Raw genomic sequence first — 22,898 nt, forward strand, 5'->3', positions numbered from 1 at the left:
AGTTGCACAGCCAAGGCTGCTCAAAATAACTGTAAGCACAAGAATCTGTCAGCACGGAAAACATAAGGCAACATCAGTACAGGGGGTTCCTACCAGCGTGCACTTAATGGAAATATTGTAGAAAATGGCAAGCGTGTTTTTTCTTTTAATAGAGACAGAAAAATAGCCCAGGATGCCTAGTATCAACAGGTTTTTAGAATATAACACAGAAAGAGCTGCTCCAGGTTATTTCTTGGAAGTGAAGGCGGCAGACATGCTGTGCTCCTGCATTCCTCAGCTTGTGGTTGTAATAACTCTGAATTGTGTGAAGGCAGAGCGGTGAGAGCACAGACGGGGCCCAGCAGGCAGGCTGACACCAGGCACTGCAGAAATTTGGGGCTGCAAGGGGCTCAAACTCAGCCAGGCAGGCTGACACCAGGCCCTGCAGATCTCTGGGGCTGTGAGGGGCTCAAACTCAGCCAGGCAGGCTGACACCCGGCCCTGCAGATCTCTGGGGCTGTGAGGGGCTCAAACTCAGCCAGGCTGACATCAGGCACTGCAGATCTCTGGGGCTGTGAGGGGCTCAAACTCAGCCAGGCAGGCTGACACCAGGCCCTGCAGATCTCTGGGGCTGTGAGGGGCTCAAACTCAGCCAGGCAGGCTGACACCAGGCCCTGCAGATCTCTGGGGCTGTGAGGGGCTCAAACTCAGCCAGGCAGGCTGACACCCGGCCCTGCAGATCTCTGGGGCTGTGAGGGGCTCAAACTCAGCCAGGCAGGCTGACACCAGGCCCTGCAGATCTCTGGGGCTGTGAGGGGCTCAAACTCAGCCAGGCAGGCTGACACCAGGCCCTGCAGATCTCTGGGGCTGTGAGGGGCTCAAACTCAGCCAGGCAGGCTGACACCAGGCCCTGCAGAACTTTGGGGATGCGAGTGGCTCAGCCCTGGGCAGGGTGTGCTGCACCAGGCAAAGCTCAGGAGCAGCAGTGGGGAGGTGTCACAGCAGCCTCTGCTCCATGAGTGCACCCTGAGAAATGAGGTCCTGCAGGTTTTGCTCCTTTTGAAACAGAAGCTCTGTCCTGTCTCCCCACAGGAGCTACGCCATGAGGATCAAGAAGCCTTTTGCTCTGCGCTACGACCCCTTCACCAGCAGCATAGAGGTTTTGAACACACCACAGAAAGTCAAGAGGCCACTCCACCAGATAAAAGAGGAGCTGGAAAACTTCTGCTTGGCCATTGAAAACCTCTTTTAAAACCACAGCAGTACATCTCACCTGCCACTGAGACACTTGTAGGTGGTGCTAGCACTTGGAGGCTTAGTGAAGTTGTGCTCACAGGCAGAAATCTTAAATGCACAGACCAGCTCAGTTCAGGTAATCTTTCCACTGTAATTTAGGCTGCTGACTTAGACGAAATAATGAGCTCCTGCTTAGAATGTTTCAATCACAAACAAGCCTTACTCCAATTTTTGGTAGGTGATATGAGCATACTTATGTGTTATGGGACTCTTACAGGTTTTTTTTTCCTTCCCTTGCCACCTTTTCAAGTTATCTGTCACAAAACAGCATAGTAACTTTTCATCCACACAGCATTGTACTTGCTGCCTTAATGGTATGATCACAACTTCTTAGGCTGGCTAGCTCCTTGCTGCAAGTAATTAGCATCACCTATTGCCCACAAACTATGAATGGTCCCCTAAAATATGCAAATACAAGAGTTTGTTAGAGGAGCACTTCTGCTCACTATTAAGTACTCATTCAGTAGCCTTGGAATACAACAAGATAATTTCTTGTCATATTTAAGATCACAGAATATTTGTACCTTCATTGAAAGAAAAGGAAGGCTCTGTCACATACAAGGATGCTTAATTTGAATGGGAAATCTAACTCCTGGGAAGGAAATTCTTGTGTAAGGAAAGGTTTGTAAAAAGCCCTTTAGCAAATCAGCTTCCATTGCTTTTTTCATGGAATTCAGATTCCCCTGGATACCATTAGAAATCTTTGCCTCTTGTTGATGTCATGATGATTGCAGTAATCATCAAAAGGTCAAATCTATGGAACACCTGGTGGAAAACCTAAGATCAACAACTAGCAGCCATATAGCTTTGCAATAGAAAAAATATCTGGTATATTCCACAACTCGTCTCGTCTCCCTCTCCAGCTCCTGAGATGTACCTGGAATTTATTTATGTTCCACAGGTCACATTTCCCAGAATCAGTCTTATTATTGCCCAGTCCAGACTTTCATGCTGTTTGTGTCCCCTTCCTTCCTCTACAATGCACAAATAGAGGAAAAGAAGATGATGGTTCAGACCAGAAGGGTTCCCTCTCCTCTCAGCAGCAGTGCAAGCAGAGGGGGTTGATGCAGGTTACAGCCATGAGAAGGGAAAATGTGGATCTCATGGCTCAAGCTGGGCGATAGTTATCTACAAGTGTAAAAGAATATTTATCCTGTGCCACTTAGGAGCTCTACTTATTTATTCAAAATTGTATTTAGCATGTGGCTGCCTTGTCCACCGCTACCCACCAGCTGCCCAGTACCCAGTGTACAGAGCTCTGGGGAAAATGTGATGTGGTTTGGCTTTTGATGGAAAAGGAGTTATCAGAAAATGAGCTACCATCTCTGCCTGAGCTTCTCACTGTGGGATAGGAACACGTACACAGACACCACAGAGCAATCCACAGGCTGTTATTTCATACAGACCTTATCTCACTGTCATTTTTCCACTTGTCAGGCTCTATAGAAACTGTCTTATTGGAAGTTAATAGAATGCTGGTTCTTAAAGCTCCATGTCTACAGCACTTCCAAAAATTTTCCCATGAGCAGCAATATTCAGGATCTGTGGATCTGCTGCAACTGCTCCTCTTTATTAAAATGTGGTGATGTCTGAAAAATTTTGAAGTATCTTGGCAAAAATGGCTGTGAGACCCCCTTCCTCTTAACAGCAGGAACATCCCAATCTCCTTTTTTATTTTAATTTGTTTAAAAATTCTACTCCAGGAGAACACTTGCATATCATAAACCCTGTTTTGCTAGAAATTCAGCCAGGGACAGAGCTGAAGTGAGTTCCTTTGCTTCCAGTATATTTCTGCTGTGATGGAAGATGATCTCTCAGCATGCTTTTATGGGTTTAATTCTACTTATCCTGCTCATAAACACACACACACAAATACCATTCCTCTTCAGAGCAATTTGTTTCCTTACATATTGTAATAATTTATCTGTCTGCTTCCTGCCAATTGGTGCATAGGCAAAAATATTTGATAGTTCACAACAGATTGTTTTCAGAAGTATTATTTTCATCAATCAGTCCTTTTACAGTGAAAATTAAATCATGTGCTCCAGTTCTGTGTGTTTTCCTTCTCTTTCTTTTTAAGTGGAAGATAATGCCAGAGCGGAAGAGCTATCAAAATATTTTCTATAGACGGACTCTCTGGGCCATAGGGTCTTTTTCATGTATTCCCTCTGAAAGGGCTGAATGTGGAATTTAGACTTGAGTTTGGCTATTACTCAGAACAGACCTATATTTGGAAGAAATGAGAGACCTGATGGATTTGTTTTGCCCAAGGCCTCACACTTTCTTTGGAGGGACTCCAGGCCCGCCCACACATCCTTGTCTTTTCCAGGTCCTTTAGCAAGGAGAGAAAAAGAAACCATTTTGGAGCCAGATTCTCCCACCCTTACACATGCTGAGTAGCACCCAGCCTCTCAAACAGTCCCAGCGACAGCACTGAGCCTGTTTGAGATGCTGCACACAGGAAATTTTATCAGCAAGATTATCAAAACCACTGTGGGTGTACTTGCTTTTTCCTCGCCTTAGTGATGGTCAGCTGGCACACAGGGCTGGGGCAGGCTGCAGTGGAACTTGGTGAAGCTGCAGAACTAGTGGATTTGGCTACCTGAACTTTTAAGATGAGTGAATATTTTTCCAAAGGATGTAAATCTTTCCCTCCTTGCTCAGGTAGAGCCTACCCCAGACTAGCCATGTTTGACACTCCCCCCCAAGAAGGTCCAAATGCTTTTCTTTTGATTCAGTGGAGCGACAAAACAAAAGCCTTCAGGGTTACAGCCTTAGGAGTTACACTGATCATTTTCTGCTCCTCCAATAGTCATTCTTTCATTTCCTCGCAGAAGCCAACAAGTACCTCATCCTCCTGTCAGTCTGAGGCAGCAGTGATGGGAAAGGCAGCGATGGGGCCTCCCGATGAAAATAATGGCACAGAGGAAAAAGCACCAACCAGTACAAATATGTCTTTTTGTCAGTTTGCATTTCAGCAGTTTCATATTAATCTTGCACAAAAAAGGTTCCATAGCCAAGTAAAACACATCTTGTGACTTGAAACTGAACTGATGAACTCCCCATGGGCCCTTTGCTTATCCCGATAAACTTATTTTTCCTAGATGGAGTGCATTTAGAACCAAATAGTGTATGTTATTAAATCTGTATTGTGCTCTTCAGTTATACATGGGAGAGTTAGCAAATTCAGTTTGTGGGTTTGGGTTTGTTTTGTTTTTTGGCTAACCAAGTCTGTCCTCTACCAATTTTGGTCCACCTTCAAGCCTCCAGCTGCTTCACTGCTTCCCTGCAGATTTGCTAGTGATGCCAAGGGTACCACTGTGTTAGGAGAATACACAGTTATGCAATTTGGGGGATTTGGCAGGACAGCAAGGGGAAATTTAGGCTGGCCTCCCACCCACTCCCATGAGAAATAGTATTGTATTACAAGGCAGAGCTGTCATCCTCAGAAAGACCTTCTCAATCACTTCCCTCTGGTTCCCTTAGCATTTTGATCTTTGTACTACCTGGTGAATATAAACCCTTCTTAACCACTTCAAGAAAGGCTAGGGTGAGGGGATAAGGTGAAGGAGGGGTGAGTAGAGAAAAAAAAAGAGAAAGAAAAAAGGAAAAAACCTCCCAAGAAAGGAAACCTCATTACCCTCAGTCTTCTTTGTCTCTGCTGAGCCATGAAGAAAGAAGAAAACAAATCAAGCTTCCATGTAAAAGATAGTGTGCTCCCAAAGAAACCTACATCACTAAATTCTTCCATGTACAACTTCAGGCCTGAAGATCTCCTTACAGCCATCCTGAAATGCCATAACTCCCCCAGTGAATCATGGCCACCAATTCACCGTGCACAGAAGTGTTACACGACTTCTGGAGTCAGGAAATGAAGCTACCAGGAAAAACCCTGCAGCAGCTTTGCCTTACACACCTACTGCAAAAACAGAAGGCTCTCCAGAACCTGCTTCCTTAGATATCCTACAGTATGGAGAAATTCCAGTTGGCACAGAAACAGAGGGGTACAGACACACATCCCCAGTAATCTCAGCCACCACTAATCAGGAGTTTATACGTGGGCTTCAAGATTTAGTCAGAGGACATTACTTTGCAGCATTCTTCAGCTGGCACATGATCAGAGGTTGGCAGAAAAGGTTGTTGGCTGCATCATATTAAATATACATTAGGTTTGGGTAAAGCTGGTGGCTGAGGCCCAAAGTGAAAGCAAATCTCTGGCACCCTCTCCCACCACACAAACTCCCCAGGGGAAAGAAAGGCAGACTAGAAAAGGAGCAGAAAGGCTGACAACTGGCAGAGCAAAGGCATGAGGAACAGAAAGGACCCATAGATATGCCTGAAACATGCATAGGCTGTTTCATTATATTTGAGAAGCATTTCTGTCTGAACAGGAGTTTTTTAGCATAAAGGACACAGTTTTGTACCTGTTAGAGTGTGAAGGACTCAAGGTCACTTATGATTTTTTAACCTTGTCAGAGGAATGTTAGCTTTATCTGAGGCACTTCACTTTCAACATGGGATATAAAAGATAGAGAACAGAAAAAGAGATCTTTAGAAAAGAGGTTTTTAGGTGGTGTGTGGAAAACAACACAAACAAGAAGGGCAAAAAGTCTTGTGAAGAGTCTAGAAAACATCTTATGTGGAACAGCAAAGGCAGATGATATTGTTCAGTATCAAGAAGAGGAGGCTTGGGGGGACCTCATCACTCTCTACAACTCCCTGAAAAGAGGCTGCAGGGAGGTGGGGGTTATTTCCTTCTGCTGTGCCTGCTGTGAGAGCACAAAAAATGACCTTCAGCTGAAACAGGGGAGAGTCAGACTAGATATCTGAAAGATTTGTTCCCTGCTAGGGTGGCCAGGCATGGAAAGAGGCTGCCCAGGAAGGTGATGGAGTCACTGTCCCTGGAGGTGTTCAGGGAGTGTCTGGATCTGGCATTGGGAGATGTGGTTTATTCGTTCAGGAGTTACAATGGTAGTGCTTACAGTGGGACTGGATGACCTTGAAGGTAACTTCCAACCTTAACAATTCTATGATTCTACAATTCTCTGAAAGCTGAAGCTGACAAGGCCTTGCTGCCTTGCAAGACACAGGAGTCCTAAATTTAGAGTGAAGGCCGCATTAGGAAGGAAAAGGGAGCAGCTGGCCAAGCCCTGCCCTCTCAGCAGAAGATGGTAAAATTACTGTTGCTGTAACTGTATGCCAGATGCTGTCTTTTACCCTGTTTAACCATTTTGTCAAGAGCTTTTTTATTTCCATTGGTTTATAATGTTATTTATTGATGCCTTTGATTTGTGCTTGCAAAAGGGGAAAATTAGCTCATTAAACATGAGAAAGTTCAAGATTATTTTCCCAACGTTTTGAACAACACATGGACAGTTTTAAACACAAACCTGGCCCTTGATGAGGCAATTAAGACCTGGCAAAATGGTTACACTTGGGTAAAGAAAGTGACAGCTACTATTTGATGTATCCAAACCAAATCTCTGCTCCCATCCACAACCAGTGGTGTTCATCTTCAAGGTACATCTTCCACAGCATTAACTGTGATAGATTTAACATAAACACCTAAATATGAAACATAACACCTAACCCTTGTCATGTACAGTTACTAGAAGAATTCTGCCTTAAAAGAATTTTGCATGCCATTTACTATGGTGTGTTCTGTTTCAGCTGTTGCTGGAGCTGTGGAGTTTGGGCATGGCAGGCAATAAAACAGGATGTGCTGCTGACTTCAGTGAAGCCAGTCTGACTGATCTCACTTGCAGACTCAGATTCTGCAGCTAAATTTCTGTTGAGCAGGCTAATAGCTAAAATGTGGAAGTAAAAATAGAGGATCCATTTACAGTCATATCACTGTGCAGATTTAGTAGTTTCCTATTATATTTACTGAGAAAAAAAAACCCCAACTGTCACTATTATGAAATATTTCTTGAAGTGGTAGACTGCAGACTTTAGATACTCTGCTATAAACAGACAATTAAAATGAATTCATAGAAGGAAAATATCTTTCAATCTGTTAATCAACAAATGCTGTCTTTCAATAATATCTCACAAGATGACATAGATGATCAATGTGTTTTGTACAAGGCTGTTAGGAACAGTCTCACTAGAACCTGTAAAATAAAATAAAAGAAAAAGAAAAAAAGAAAAAAGGCCTGTTTTTAAGTATTTCCTGAATGAATCCCAAAACTGATGGGTTAGAAATGGAATGTGTGTTGGATGATGATATGAATTTTGTACAGTGTTTAATTCTTCTACTTCAGACATTTCAATTTGGTTCTGACTTTTGAATTAGTTCATATTTCTTGGTTTAACTCTGAGTAAACAAAATTATTTAACTCTATTCCTGTGTCTCTGGTGTCTTACAAAGGCAGGCTTTGCAACTGAATCTGAGGTTTAGCCCCTTTGTGAAATGCTGTGTGAGCTGCGGGGAGGATGGGGAGGAAGGAGTGCTGTAAATGAAACTTGCTAGACACTGTTGCTTAGTAACTTTCCTCCAATTATAATCCTTATCCTTGGGCAGAAAACAAATTAAAGGTCACCAGAGTGGGTTTTCTGTGACAAATGTGTCATCCAATATTGTTATCATGTGCATACACAGTTTGGGAATAATTCCAGCCCATTCCTAATGTGGTACTGGCCTTCTGATGATATTGGCTGTCTGGGCAATTTCTCTGTACTTTGTGATACATCATTAATTTCTGTACTGCTATATTGCTCTGATAAATGGAGCTAAAGATAGATTAAGAAAAGAAAAAATTCATGGAGAAAATTGACTTCCTATTGCCTTGACATCTCTATTTGTCCAAGAGCTAGACTGAAAACATGAAGCAAAGAAGCAATGATGTCATTGCGCAGAAAGCTAGAGAACACATCACTCTTTGCTGCTTAAATGGAAAAAATGGGCTCTACAAAGAATTTCCTGATGAACTTCTGCAAATTCATTCTCACATTCTAGAAGTTTACCAAAGCCTTAGAGTGTTGACTAACAGTTGAAGACACTATAATTATTACAGAGGACTGTGGGGCCCTGTATGATTCATACCAGTGGCTTAGTTCTGTATTAAGCTGATAAAAAGTGGTATTACAACAGAATTTCAGAAGAGCTGTCCTAGGCTATGGTAATGGTTCGCTATGTTGCCTGAGAATTTAGGCAAGGAAGTTCAGGTCTTTTGCTTTCTAATATAAAAGGTTTGATATTGTGAAATCCTGTTTATATTTGTGTGCAACACATAGCAAGATAAATTGTGACATTTAGGAACCATGGAGCAAGAGGAAATATTTTTTACATAAAAAGCAGCATTCATATAAGTGAGGAAGAAGGTGCTCATGTAGCTGAGGGCACCAACAAAAACCACCAAGAGCTGTTTTACTCTGAATTCCTCCTACAACACCATCACAGTCTTCTGCTAGCAACTTCTCTGCAGAGAAACAGGTTCAGCATTTGTCACATTAACAGACTTCCACCCTCAGCAAAGGAGTTATTTTGAGCATGACATGAAAATCTTTCACTAACAAGATCTCGGTAGATGAAATTAGCACATCCTCAAGATGTGTCCTACACAACCTGTTACTCCACAGCAGCTCTGCTGTTTCACACCATTGGTCAGTGGAAGAGAAAAGCAAAAGCACAGCAGGTGGGAAAAATGGGAGTTCTGAGCAGCAATTTTGCTGTGCTTGGAGCAGAGTGAGGGATGCGTGATCTGTTCCTGAATTAAAGGACCACTCTCACACACAGCTGGAGTGGAAGAGTGCCTGCAGTGCATATTCTGCCCTTCATGCCTCAGGCATACCCTGTGCTTATGCCACATGAAAAAATAATTTATATTTTGGTCTTTTCCATGTCCTTGCTGGACAAGCTGGGGACAGAGATGAGCTGTGATGCTTCAATACATTTCCTTGGGCAACAGGAGAAGTAGAGCACAGAAAACTGCTGAAGAGAGCATGGGCACTCACTCATGTCCCACAGTAACTGTGGGCTGAATGTTATCCTGAAAGCAGAATCAAAAGATAGAAATGGTTTTTGTCTCTGCCAAAAAGGGAAAATGAAGTTGTACACAGAAGCATTGCTCCTATCAGAACTGTGCCTGGAATAATAAATGTGTCACTGTACAGAATCACAGAATTTGGAAGGGACCTCTGGAGATTGTCTACTCCAACACCCTACACAGAGAGGGTCAACTAGAACATGTTGCTCCGTATTGTGTCTACCTAGGCATTGAATATCTCCAAGGATAGAAACTACACAAACTCTCAGGGAAATGTGTTTTAGCATTTGACCATTCACAATAATTTAAAAAAAAATTATTTAAATTTGAAAGGAATTTCAGGTATTTGATTTTTGTGCCCATTGTCATGACTCCTTTCAGAGGATACTGCTGAGAAGAGTATCTACCCTTTTTACTGTCTCCATCAGGTATTTATACAGATTATTCAGATCCCACTGAGCCTTCTCTTTCCCAGGCTCAAAACAGTCCCAGTTTTCTCAGTGTCTTCCTGTACATCACATGCTCCAATCCATGGATAATCCTCATGTTCCTTCATTAGACTTGCCCCTGTATGTTTTTGTCCTCATCCTTGTGGCTGTGGGACTCCAGACATTGTTCCAACACTGGTGAGCACAAAGGAGAGCTCACCTGACTCCTTGTGCTGCATCTTCCTGCCATCCAGGATGCTGCTGGCCACCTTTGCTTAGAGGGCAGATTCCTGCCTCGTGGTCAGTTTACTGTCCCCCAGCACTCACAGACCACCAGGTTCTTTCTGCCAAGCCACTTTGCAGCTGGTGGATCTCCCTGGTGCCTGGGGCTAATCATCATCAGGTGCACTGTTTCACCAAGATTCTGGTTGTCCCATATCTCCAGCTAAAAAGTCATCAGTCTTTTCCAGGTCTCATTCAGCAGCAAGCCTACATCCCACTCCCCTGCTCCTTTCTTTTTATTTTCCTGTAAATACACTCCTAGAGGCCCTTCTTGTTTTCCTTTACATCCCTTACCAGATCCTACTGCAGCCAGGCTTTCATTTCCCTAACCTCATCCTTGCACGATAAAATGTGTCTGTATTCCTCATGGGAGATCTGAAACTAATTCCACCTCTTGCATGTTTGTTGTTTTGTGTTTGAGGTTTGTCTGGAGCTCCTATTTCATCCATACAGGCCTCATGGCATCTTTCCTTGGCTTCCTGTCTGCCAGGATGGATCATTCTTGAGCTTGGAAGTGGCAATACTGAATTAAATGCTCAAACTGTCTTATGAAAATGTAGAGGATGGGGGAGGTGAGAGAGAAGGAAAGCAGAAAGGATTTTACTGCCTTCCACTAAGGCAACCTGTAGTCATGTTGGAGAACCAAGTTCACATGCTCGCTCCGGCAAAGACCTAATTTACCATTGAAGGGGACTGCTCCAAATGAAGAGCAATTGAGAAAGAGCAATTGATGTTACTTATTCTGTAACATCAAATTAACTGGGCTTATTGGACAGGTTCTTTGGGTGTGGAAACCCTCAGTAAGATTTTGCATCTCATCCTGCCCCAGAATGTGGCAATGACGTAAATCTGGAACTCTGGCCTGTTGACTAACAGGAGGCTCAGTTCCCCAAAAGCTTTTAACTTGTGCCAATCATAGAATCATTAAGTTTGGTAAAGACCTCCAAGATTCAGCCTTTTACCAGCTGTCACTGTATCAACCAAAGCACACCACTAAGGGCCAGGTCGAGTTTGGTAAAGACCTCCAAGATTCAGCCTTTGATCAGATGCCACCATATCAACTAAAGCACAGCACTAAGTTCCAGGCTGAGTTGTTCCTTGAACAATTCCAGGGAAGTCTTTGGCACATAACAGATGTCAGAGAAACACTTGTTTTTCAAATCCCTCTCTAGTTAGGTGTGAGGAGGCACATCAGACATTACATCTGATTGTGCAGAGTCTCAGATGTTCAGGGAGATTCCTTCAGTTTTAGTGAAAAGGAAGATAATGTTTTGAATAGATCTTCTCTTGGAATCTGTTAAGTGCCATGGGGTACTAAATCCTGAAGGGATGAAGAGGATACCAATACTATTCTTATTAACAATATATTCAATAACTTGACTTTTAGGTGGCTTTCTTATTTCTATCATTCCCTGAAGCACAGCACAGAAATTCAAGAGAGCTGCAGCAATCCTGGAATGTGGAGAGAAGACCACAGAGGTGTTGGTACTCCAAGGCAGCACACTGCCAAGGGACTTGTCAGCGCAGTTAGCAGGTGGAAGCCAGTCAAGAAGCTTGTGAGGAGCTCTGAGGCTCGTGGTTAAGAGCAGGCAGATCAGAAGAGTTCCTTTATATAAAGGCATTGGTACTCCAGTATAATGGGAACATGATTTCATCCTACTTGCTTCTCTTTATATCCCGCAGCAATAGCATACTGCCGCATCCCTTTGCAGGGCACCCCTCACTTCAGAGCTCCAGCAGATTTCCACAGTCTGCTCGGTTCTCCTGGCTGATCCCGAGGTGTCTCAGGCCGGGGGATGCAGGCTGTGCCGTCCTTGGGCAGCAGGGCGCCCATGGTGCTGTGTTTGTCCCCGTGTCCCCTGCGCCGGTCCCTCCGCGCTATTTACCTTCTGCCCACAAGGTGGTAGCGCAGCATCAGATTAATGGTGTCAACACGGGCTTGGCTGAGCTCCTGCCCTCCTACCTGACACCTCCCCGCTGCTGGATAAAATCTGGGCAATTTTCTTCCTGCTCGCTAACTTTCTAATTAAAGAACAGCGTGATACATCTTTAAGAATAAATATTTGAGGATATCTATCCATTCTATTTGAGATATCTATTCCATGCCCCAAAGGGCTGTGTGGAAAGAATGAGTGATAGCGATAAAATCATGTAAGCCAGCCTGGAGATTTTGACTTGTTTCCAGAGCTGGGGAGGCCAGATATTATCAAATGCTGCTCCGGGGTGATGAACCAGCCTGGGCTGCAGTGGTCCCTATCATCACACTCGGGTGCTTGCAGAGTGTGACAGATTGTCCTTTCAAGGCCCACCAGAATCCATGTCCAGCAGCTTGTAGGACAATAAGCTGGGCATCTCTCTAGTGAAATATTTGAGGTCTTTTCTAAAACTACTTTAAGTGACAGCTTTGTCCTTGGCACTACTACTGCTGCTACCGGTTTCAGGCAGTCCCATCTAAAACCTTCTCTGACTTTCCACCACTTGCTGCTACACAGCACACCTGGCAGCATAACTGTGACAGATCAGGAAAATACTTTGCCATTATTATTCCCTCCATTATTATTTCCTGCATTATACAAACTGCTTTTCCTCAAAACCAAATTCCAGCAGTGCAATGGTGGTTCAGGAACTGCTTTGTTTGTGCCATCACAAACAAGTAGACATTCTACTCACAGCAGAGGGTCACAAGTGGGAGAAACACATTAAACCAGAGCTAAGCCCATTAATCCATTTTATCATGGACCTATGCTTAGTTTCTGATGGTGAACAAGTTCTCCTGCTAGCATCTGTGTCTTATTTTTCAGTCTGCTTTACTACATGAGGTAAATTTCCCTTTAGAACATGTAATTCCCCTTAATGATACAGAGATAACTACTTAGAAAGTTATTTAATAACAAAATATCTATTCATTTTCATGTCATTATTAAAATAACGCAAATGAACACCTCATGAGGATCCATACATGCTGAAATCCTCTTCACAGAATTAGGTCACAAAATAAAAATAAATTTTAAGAGTGTTTTTGTACAGTCCCCTGTTCAATAGAAAATCAGAGTAAAGCCTTTGAGGTGATATCCTACCCCAGAAACTTGTGCTCAATTCTGGGATATGTAACTTAATCAAGTAGTGATTTTTGCTGGAGACAAAGAGGTAGAAAGAGAGTTTTACCTCCTAATAAGTGTTGTCTCTCTCATCATATCACATAAGTTAGGGCTGATTAGTAGGGCCCTCTCTAAACTGTCTAAATTGCTCTCTAATTCAGCAGGTCACCAAACAAGGTGTCTCTAGCCTCAAAGCCAGGCTGCTGGGCTTCCTACACAGGGTTGACAGGATATGGTGTCTCAGAGAAAGAAATCAAAAGCAGGTTTTCAACCTGGCTGGTACCAAAATGTAATACTGGAACAAAATTCCCTTGTTTGAGTTTATTTACCAGCAGTTCTAGGTGGTCTCCCACCAAAGTGCTGGAAAGTCCTCCTCAGTGTCATGGTGACTGCCCACAGCCCTTACAACCAAGACAAAGTCTTGCACAAGCTACGCAGGCTCTTTGTTCCCTGGGGCATCACTTCATACCATGGGGCTGACTGCAGCCCTTCATCTCTTACTGTAACTGTAGTAGGAGGCCTTTATTTATGTCAGAGTACCCTTACAGTGTGCTGATAAAGTATTACGAAGTATTCCAAGGAATGGACATAGCTGTCTCCAAGAAATGGAACTGCTGTTCCAGTCTGGTGAAACTATCCAGTTGAGTGAAAATACTTGCACTGATAAAAACAGTTCTGCCAGCATGGTCACGCCACTGTTGGGGATCTCACACTCCTGACAGACTGAGCCTGGCAGGAATTTGGAGCATAGATGGGACCCAGATCAAATGAACAATTTGGAGTTAGAATCATATAGCAACGATCCTTTCAAAATGCTTTTATTTACAGAAAACCTCAACTGAAATAAAGTCTCTTAACAGGAGGTCTTGATTACTTTTCCATTTCCAAACCACACATCATAATGGGGATGGAATGTGGTTACCATAAATTGTTGGTTTACAAATCATCACTGACTTGTTAGCAACAGCTAGGATGTTAGAGTCAGAGCAACAGTTTGGATGTGATAAAATAGCAAGGGCCCATTTTTCATGGCATTGTTGGAATGAATATAAATGAATTCTTCCCAGAGATTCATTGTGGTGGTTGTGGTAAATAACAAACTGCATATTTCCTGCTGATGTTGAAATCAATGGGAGTTTTATTATTGGCATCAGGAGAAGCAGGATTTGACCTTAATAGAAAAGAGAAGAGGAAAAAGAGAAAAAGATGAGGAAAAGAGAAGAATGAGATGGAGAGTTCTAAAATGACTAGTGCTTCAGCTGCCTGGGTGGAGGCACTTCAAAAGAGGAGTCTGAAAAGCAGAAAACTGGGGCCCCTTTGCATTTGGATTTTCTTCCAAATTTTCCTTTGAATTCTCTGTTTGTGAACACTGAAACTGAGGAAAAACCAGTAATAGTCACTGCTGAAAATGCAGATTTTCAAATTTTCCTTTTTCTTGGAAATGTTTCTGCCTCTCTAATGGCACTGAAGGGTTCTCCTATTGAGTTTTGGATGAATCCTTAAAAAATCTGAAAAGGCATTTTTTCAGGGAAGGCTGCACAAACTTCCTTCCATACATGTATTTGTGTTATGACACAGATCACTATCAGTCATTTAACCTTGCTCAAGTAAAATAGATATTTGTTAATAGACAGAATTAGCAACCTTGCCTCTGTCATAGAGGTAAATCTTTACGAGAGAAATTCTACATTAGAAATAGAGAAACTCTGACCTAGCCCAAAAGAGGTCACTGCTCTCATTTAACTTAAAGGCTAAGCTATAAAATAGACTAAGCTATGCAAATTCATTAATTTCTCCTCAAGTACTCTATAAAAATAAACCAAACAAAATAATAATGTATGCATTCTCACCACATGGAATGACCCATTACAAACTTTCCTTATCACGTGAATTCAAAGCACTCACCAGCATCACAACTCCTAAATATAGTTGTTTGAACACTTAAAAGAGCAAAACCTGCTCTTCTAAAGTTGACAGAAGAATTTCCAATTACTTCACAGAGACCAGAAGAGATAACTAGCTGAGTAAAATTAATATCAGTGATGTTATGTTAGTCTATATTAGCTGAACAGTTAGTCCTTGCCCACTTAGATTTTCACACAACAAATATATAGCATCCTTTCCAAACTGTAGATTTCCTTAAAAATAGCTAATGGGGGTTGCCAATAAATATACAAAGAGTAAATTCAAAGAATAATTCTTCTGCCCAAAAGAAGTATCTGTCCATTTGATTGATGTTTTATCCTTCAATACCCACAAAAAACGTCTCCTGAAATACAAGTCTATATCCAAGGACTCTGCTCTTTGAAGTTCACCAAACTACTTCTCATGCAGTTATGCAAGGCAAGATGATTTTAACCGTTGCTAAAACCCCATAGAATTTGCAGTATAAATTAAATGGATTCTAGTACATGGGAAGGGAGAAACCCAGCCCAAAAACACCTTTTTTTTTTTTAATTGTAAAGGGCTAATGGAGTTCATTATTTCCCATCTGACATTTTTTTTTATTATCTATGCAAAATTTTCACTAGTTGCAAGACAGCCCTTTAAATAGCATATGTTGTCCCAGTCAGATGAGGAAGGTTTGCAAAAGAAAGTTGTGTCTAATAAATGTAATTTTTCTTTAACAGATTCAGACACTGTTGAACTTTAGCATGTAGGAGCAGATGATCCAACTGAGATTATCACAGGAAATCCAAGAGGAATTTAATCCAATCCTTTGAACTTTCAGTAAGATTACTTAACTGTGAAGTACACAAGGAACTATGTTGACCATTGTCATATTTGGCTAAAGACCCCTCATTTTACCAAAATCTTCTCTAGAAAATAATCCTTTATCCCCAGAGTGCCTTTGCTGTTGGTTGCAAACACAGTTGAGACTGATATCGAAGGAAATGCTCTACTTGAAGGAAATGGAGTGTTCTAGAAAATCCTAACCAGTCAAAATCTCACCCTCCCAGAGCAAAAGGTAGTTCGTGCTTCTCAGAAGATGCACTTAAATTTATTAGCTCCATTTAGCTTTTGCCTGGACATCTTATCCCTAATCTAATCACTGGAGTACACAAGGTCTCTACTGCAGAGGCAGCCATTGCCCATTTCACTAATGTAATAAATTTGTTTCTCATTCCTCCAGAGTGGAACAGAGGTCTTGGGTCCAAAATAGCAAAATGCATGAATTCCACAACAGGACAGCTTTTCCTTGTCAGTGCACTGCTCTACAGAGGATTTCAGAAAGAAGCATTTCAGGTTCACTACTTTCCCCTGATCACTGGGATGTTCAAAAGAGAGGCATTCAAACTGGTATCTTGGAGGTGTGTGGTCTTCTTTATTTGGAAATGGATTTGATTGCACTAGATTGAGTTAATTACTGTGACTATTCACACACTGAATAAGTCTGGACTATGGTTTTACTAGGTGGTACAATTTCCCAGACTCATAATGAATAAAGGTACTGCTATTAGAGGAATTTCTAAATGTTTCAACATTTCTCTACGTGGCAGATGGAATGGTTTTGCAATGTAAACTTATCTAACCTAAGCTGCCTTGCTTGCACACCGGTAGCTGACTCACTGTGCCAGCAAGGAGCTTAGTCAGGGCTAATTTGCCCATCTTGGGAGAGTTTTGCAGCCTCTGCTGAATTTCCTGCTCCCATGACCAGAATTGCCCTGCTGGCACTCATCTGCAGCTGCAGGCCAAGTCTGCCACCTCCACGTTTCAGAGGAATCACAGCTCACTCAAAACTCACTCCTAAGACGTCCTAGTATGTGCCATACTAATACCAGTTAATAAAGTACTTGCCTGACCTACATCAGTTTTATTAAGAGCAGAACAACACAAAAAAAGCAGGCTTGGGAGTCCAGGAAATCTGGACCAGAATATTTAGAGGCTGTGCAGACCTTCCATATCAAAACAAGTTGTCTTTAAGTGCACAAAAATAAAAGTAATTTTCCTTAACAAGGCGTTTAGGTTCAGTTTGCCCTAATTCTGTACTTTCCATATGTTTATTTGCCAGTACCTGAGCTGTTCAGATAATTACCGTATTTCAGGATTATCCTTTTATCCACAAGCACTTCCACATCCCCCTTTCAACTACACTTTTCTCCTCGGACTCAATTCTTCCTTAGAGAACGCCCATATTTCAGCATTCTGGGGCTTAAGAGAAATGTGTGAGTGCTTCTTAAAAGTCACAGTTAATGCAGGGAGCTGCTCCCAGTCAAGCAGTGGGCTGAGAGGAGAGCTCAGTGAGACCTCACGTTTGAGAGGCACTGAGGGAGGCAGCCAGCACAATCCTGAGGATGCCCAAGAAGTTGACAGACTCTGTAGAAGCTCCTGTGGAGATCAGAAGATGCTTCAAACTGAGTGCTTCTCACATCCTGCTCAATGGATAGAATAGCAACTGTTCAGGCATCTGGTAGCCTTTGGCTATGTGCTTCCAAAGGAGTGTGTGGTGCTGCACACTGGTCAAACAGCACAAAGGCTCCTGGGTCTGTGGTTTATAAACAATGCACAAGCCAGAATGTGGTATTTGGAAAGCTGACGTGTTTCTAATGTATGTAGACGTTGTTGTAAGTAATATCTAAATTATAAACACTCCCCCCTCCTCCACCTTCCAAAGCGAGTCCAAAGTACCAATCCTTGCCAGGGACAATAAAGTAACCCAAGTTTGGAGCTTCTCGGTCGAGATAGTTTTGAGTCATGACATTTCTTTAAAATAAACATCAGGAAATTGTCCAAAAAGTGAGATCACCCCACTTTGTAAAATATCTTTTTATCTCCCAAATATTTTGCCTAGCATCAGTCACGTTTTCCTGGAAAACTGTGGTCTGACATAGAAGTTTCCCTGTGCAATTTCAGGTGGATTAATTTCAGCTTGACAAAGTCAGGGTGGGGTTCAAAATCAACCTTAAAATGGAAGATCTTTCATAAAGCTAAATTATGGAAGAGCTTCTCCATCTCGTATTTTCTCTCAGCCAGCTCACAATAACTGTGCCTCTACTACTGAACATCTGAGCCAAAAAACAGAAAGACAAAAGCCAAAGCCAAACCAAAAGACAAGAAGCAGAGACAGCAAAGAAGACAGGGAAAGAAGAAAACAAAACTACCTCACATAAAGACCTTAGTCTGAAAGCCCAAAGATAAGAAAAATAGCCTCTGTAAAAGGCAGTTTCAACATTAGGAGATGACAGAAGCAGCAGAGGTGGCAAAGCACCTAACATGACCTATTGTCAAGAAAAATGAATAAAATAAAATGGGAAAAATATGGCAAGCTTGACATTTTAAAAGGAAAAAGTAATTTTTAATACTGAGAGTATGCTAACCAACAAAATACTCAGAAGTTGGACCAGATCCATATCAAAGTAACTCAGCCTATAATGACATGAGGATCAAAAAACAACAAAACACATAATAAAGATACTGCAGAGTACTTTGTCTTTCATGGAGCAAGCCCATTCATACAACCAAATAAGGAAAAAAGTTAAAAGGAGTTCAGCATAATGATTACCAAAAGGGAACCATAATGGATGGGAATGGGCAGAACTGGGAAGGAGAGAGGAAAATGTGCTGCAATTAACAGCAGTAGTGAGTGAAAAAAATGAGGCAGCTGTGTATGAGACTGATACCTGAGAAAAATCGGTAGCAAACAATCACATCTTGAAGAAATCCCCATATCTAAATTTGCTGAGAAAGATAGTATCTCACATCAGTACAACTAATGTTAGGAAAAGAATAAGCATGTCTTCAGAAAAATAGATCAACCCTCAGGTGTGAAATGGGGAAAGGATTTGAAATGCCCTGAAGGTTGTTTGAATTTCCAACAATACAACTTGGTATAACAAGCGTACTACCACTTCCCACAAAATTAATTTTGCCTGTACACTTAATCCCTCATAGTTATATCAGTAAGTCACTAGGAATCACCAGAACAAAGAGTCAGATATAAATTGATCCATCTGCACTGAGTAAAGTGATTGCACATCTAATTTCATCAGCTGATAAACCACTTCAGGACATGCCCAGCAGCAATCCTTAGTCCTAATTCCTTGACAGGGAATGCTACCAAATATGCTCATCATGTATCTTTGCTCCTATTGAAGAGAAAGGAAACCTTAACATGTCATTTTGGTGGGAGCAGGATGAGGCCGGCTTTGAAAAATCATACCTATTTCAAAGAAAAAATTCTGTGCCTTATAGATATAGCCCATCATTGAAGAATCAAACACCAGAGTACATGACTAAACTCCTTTTTTTGTGTACACAGCATCAAATATTTTTCACATATCTTCATTAGACTTTGAAGTGTATATCAAAAGAAAGGAAATGGAAAACAGGAAAGGAAAATTATCACTATCTATTCTACCCAATGGCAAATGGAAGGATCAAACCCTCAACCAGGTAAAGCCTACTATGTCTTCAGTTTGCACATTTACACAAAAGGGACAGCAACCTTCTGTCCCCAGAAGCAAGCTCTTTTTCTTCTGTAGACACCCCATTTAATCTTGGAACATCAATAATAATCCTGAACTTCCTGCATTTTACCCTAGATCTACTGCTGTCAACAATGGGACCATTGAAAGAGGAAAGCATAGGCACTGGGCTGAAGCTTTAGGCTAAAAGATCTAAGTCCAAGTCCATGTAATTTTCTGTGTCTGAAAAGTGCCCACAATTTTATGGGCAGCCCATAAAAACAACTGAAGTAATTGTGGTGGTCCTACATTGTTTAGATTGTTTTCTTTCCGCTCCCCAACCTCGCCGTGAACAAAGCCGTGACAATGATCCGTGAGAGCTGGGGCCAGACTCACTACACAAAACTTAGCACGACCTGAGAGCCAAAATGCAAAATGCAGCCCCAAACACCTCAGGGGTGAGGTGAATTCTTTGTCTATACTGTATCCTAAATGCATCCAAATTATTCCAGTATCCATATATCTATGCGGACCACTTAACTCCCTCTTGAACTCTCCTTAGTGCTTTAAATTGCTTGTCAGCCACATGTGAAAATATCTAGCTCATCTAAAATTTACATTCCAGGGCTTTCTATCACTGATTTCTCTCAGCAGTAAGGTTTCTTCTGATCCCAGTGCCACTGAAATGGTGGGACTGAATTTTGCACAGACACACAGAACTGTGTGTGGAGCAGAAATGTAACGAGCCCCGGGTCAGAATTTCAGCAGTCCCTTATTTAGGGCACCAGCATGGGGGAGGGCTAGCTGAGATAACAAGGTAATATGATTGCTGCTGCTGGCAGGAGCACAGATGTCAACATTGCCTCTCCTTTTCACGGAAACATACCTGGCTTTATGAAGAATAGGTTAGCAAATATTTTAATACAAATAGCAACCTCAGCAGAGCTGCCAAAGCAGGCTCCAAAGAGACTGACTTGTTTACAGTCTGGACCAGTGCCTTAAAACCTGACGTGCTTATTCAACAGAAAATTAACCCCAAAACGGGTATCATCATTACTGTAGGGAGAAGCTCCAGAAAGATAATATCCTAACTCACTCCAGCTGAACTCAGGACATTGTCCACTTTTTATCACATCCAGTGCCCTTGTAGTCATTCAGAATAAACAAGCAAATAAAGAAGTGAGGTATATCACATGTGATAGCTTGGGTCACTGGGACTGCATAGATGTTTGGATCCAGCCCAGCCTCCTGCCTTTACTTGAATTACTACTGGAATCTAACTTCTTGCATTGTTTTAAGAGACTAAATTGTTCTCTCTATGTACTTTGGTCATCCCAACTCAGATGTTATCTTTTCCTTTCCCACTCTAGTTTTTGGCCACAAAAAATATACATAGAGTGCTGAGAAGAGCCTTTTTTTCCCAGCTGCAGAGTGTGTGTGTGTGTGTCTATGGTACTGTTCTCCCCAAAAAGCCTTTGACCAAAAGTGTCATTTATGAGGTCATTTGTTTAAGAGGTTACTAGTGATCCTCATGAAAATGAACACTGCTATAGATTTGACCTTGGAAGCAGCATTAGTAACACCAAACTGGTGTAGGTTAAAAAGGAGAGAAGAAATTGTTTCCAAATTTACTGTAGACATGCAGTGACAGAAGAAACTTTCACAGGGAATGGTCACTGCTCTGGAAAAGTCACTCTGCAGAGGTGTCATAATCTTTAGCTATCAAATTTCTTGGAAGATGGAAAGACTGATCCTGGAATTATTATGCAAAGGCCTGTAACACTGGATTTACCAACAGAGACCTCGGTCAGCTTTCATTGCATAAGTCAGTTCATTTTGAGCAACCCCAGGGGGGAACAAGAGACAGAGCTGAAGAGAGAAGGTATGAGCCAGGGCTTTCCTGTGTGACCTGGTGCCAGAACTATGTCTGAGACCACACATTGCCCTGCATCTCAGGTCTTTGTGAGAAGCCAACCTCAGACCTCCACATAACCTGGAAACTAAAGTAACTGGATTTGGATTTCATGCAAGACTTCATTTTTTCTTGCAAAACTTTTCCTGAAACTAGAAAAAAAAAAGGGTTTTTTCCTATCCCAGACTACTGGGATAATACCATTAATATTAAGAGACAGCAGTTGTGATCTAGAAGAAAGGGTGAACACAGGGAGTTATTGCTTGGGGTGGCCAAAGGTGATGATAATTTGTGATGGCCACCCTTGATGACCAACAAGGAGGAACATGACTAACTTCCTTGTTTAACTGCTCTTTCAGTGGATTTGTAGCTGGACATGCAGGTTTCTGCACGCAGCATCATGCCATTTCTTGTAGAGATGGAATAACCATCCCTGTCAAAGCAGTGAACTCTTTAAGAATGCAAAACTGAAGTAACCTGCAGTTATCAGGTCACAGGAAGTTTTGTGGATTAAGCACAGAATCCAGCTGGGATCTAGTGAGAACTGAAAGCACATACTCTCTTCCACTGAAAATACCTGCCAGCCCCTCCTTCATGCTGAAAGTGGAACAGAATGCAATGAGAGCTGAAAGGTTTCTCACAGTAACCTACTTTTAGGCTTTTTAAAAAATTGCATCCCTTTTGTAGAATTCTGTAACTGTTTAAAAACAAAACCAGAAAAAACCAACACTGCTTCCTCTTGAGTCTGTATTTTTAGAGTGCTATCCACAGAAATTTACTAGAGCCAACCCCACTAAATTCCTTACAATTGTCCCACAAGGGTGGTTCTCAAAGTGAAAAAGGAGAAGAATGCTGGCAGTTTATGTAATGTCTTTTTCACTTATACAATCTGAGAAGATATCTAGGAATTTTAATGGTGTATGAGTCTCTGGTGACAAGAATCAGTCTGGAGAGCTTTCTCTACAAATTCAGCCTTGTTTATGTTCCTGTCCTCTTGTACACCCTTGCCCCATCTCTCTGCTCCTGAGAAGACAAAGAAAAAATACATTCTTCTGAAAATCAATCAACTAGAATGCAATATTGAACAACTGGAAAAAAAAAAACCACATAGATTTTATAAGAGCTGCTTCTGGGTGTGTTTTGCTTGAAATAAATGTTTGCCTACTGAAAAGTCTGGTTGGGTTCAAGTGGCATAGTAAAATGCTCCCTAAATAATCCTTACTCAATTCCCTACAATTCCTGTAAGAAGCCCAGCTTCTTTAACCTTTTCTATCAAAATTCAGGAGCATAGTCCCTTCCTCTCACCCTTGCACCATACCTAATCAGGAACTCTGGACCTTGAAATGCCCAGCTTGTACCTTCTTGCTGTTTAGTGCATTAATGACTCCACACCTGTGCTATCTTTCTTCCTCACATGTCTGATACAAAATGTTAAGCATCCTTGTGACCTCTAAACATCCTGCACAATTCTCCAGCTCCTCTTTACGTGATCCAGACTCATCTCCACCTCC

General features: G+C 41.9%; 1 protein-coding gene across 1 annotated transcript in view; it reads left to right on the plus strand.

Moving 5' to 3' along the window:
* LOC131557484 (tyrosine 3-monooxygenase-like) overlaps positions 1-1,231 on the plus strand; it is a 28,282-nt gene extending 27,051 nt beyond the window's left edge. Inside the window, exon 12 of the mRNA XM_058804749.1 lies at positions 1,072-1,231. Within this exon, the coding sequence (XP_058660732.1) occupies positions 1,072-1,231 (160 nt within the window). The remainder of the gene's footprint in view (positions 1-1,071) is intronic.
* Positions 1,232-22,898: the final 21,667 nt, after the last annotated feature.

The sequence above is a fragment of the Ammospiza caudacuta genome, chromosome 5 (assembly GCF_027887145.1).
Source record: "Ammospiza caudacuta isolate bAmmCau1 chromosome 5, bAmmCau1.pri, whole genome shotgun sequence".
Lineage (NCBI taxonomy): Eukaryota > Metazoa > Chordata > Aves > Passeriformes > Passerellidae > Ammospiza > Ammospiza caudacuta.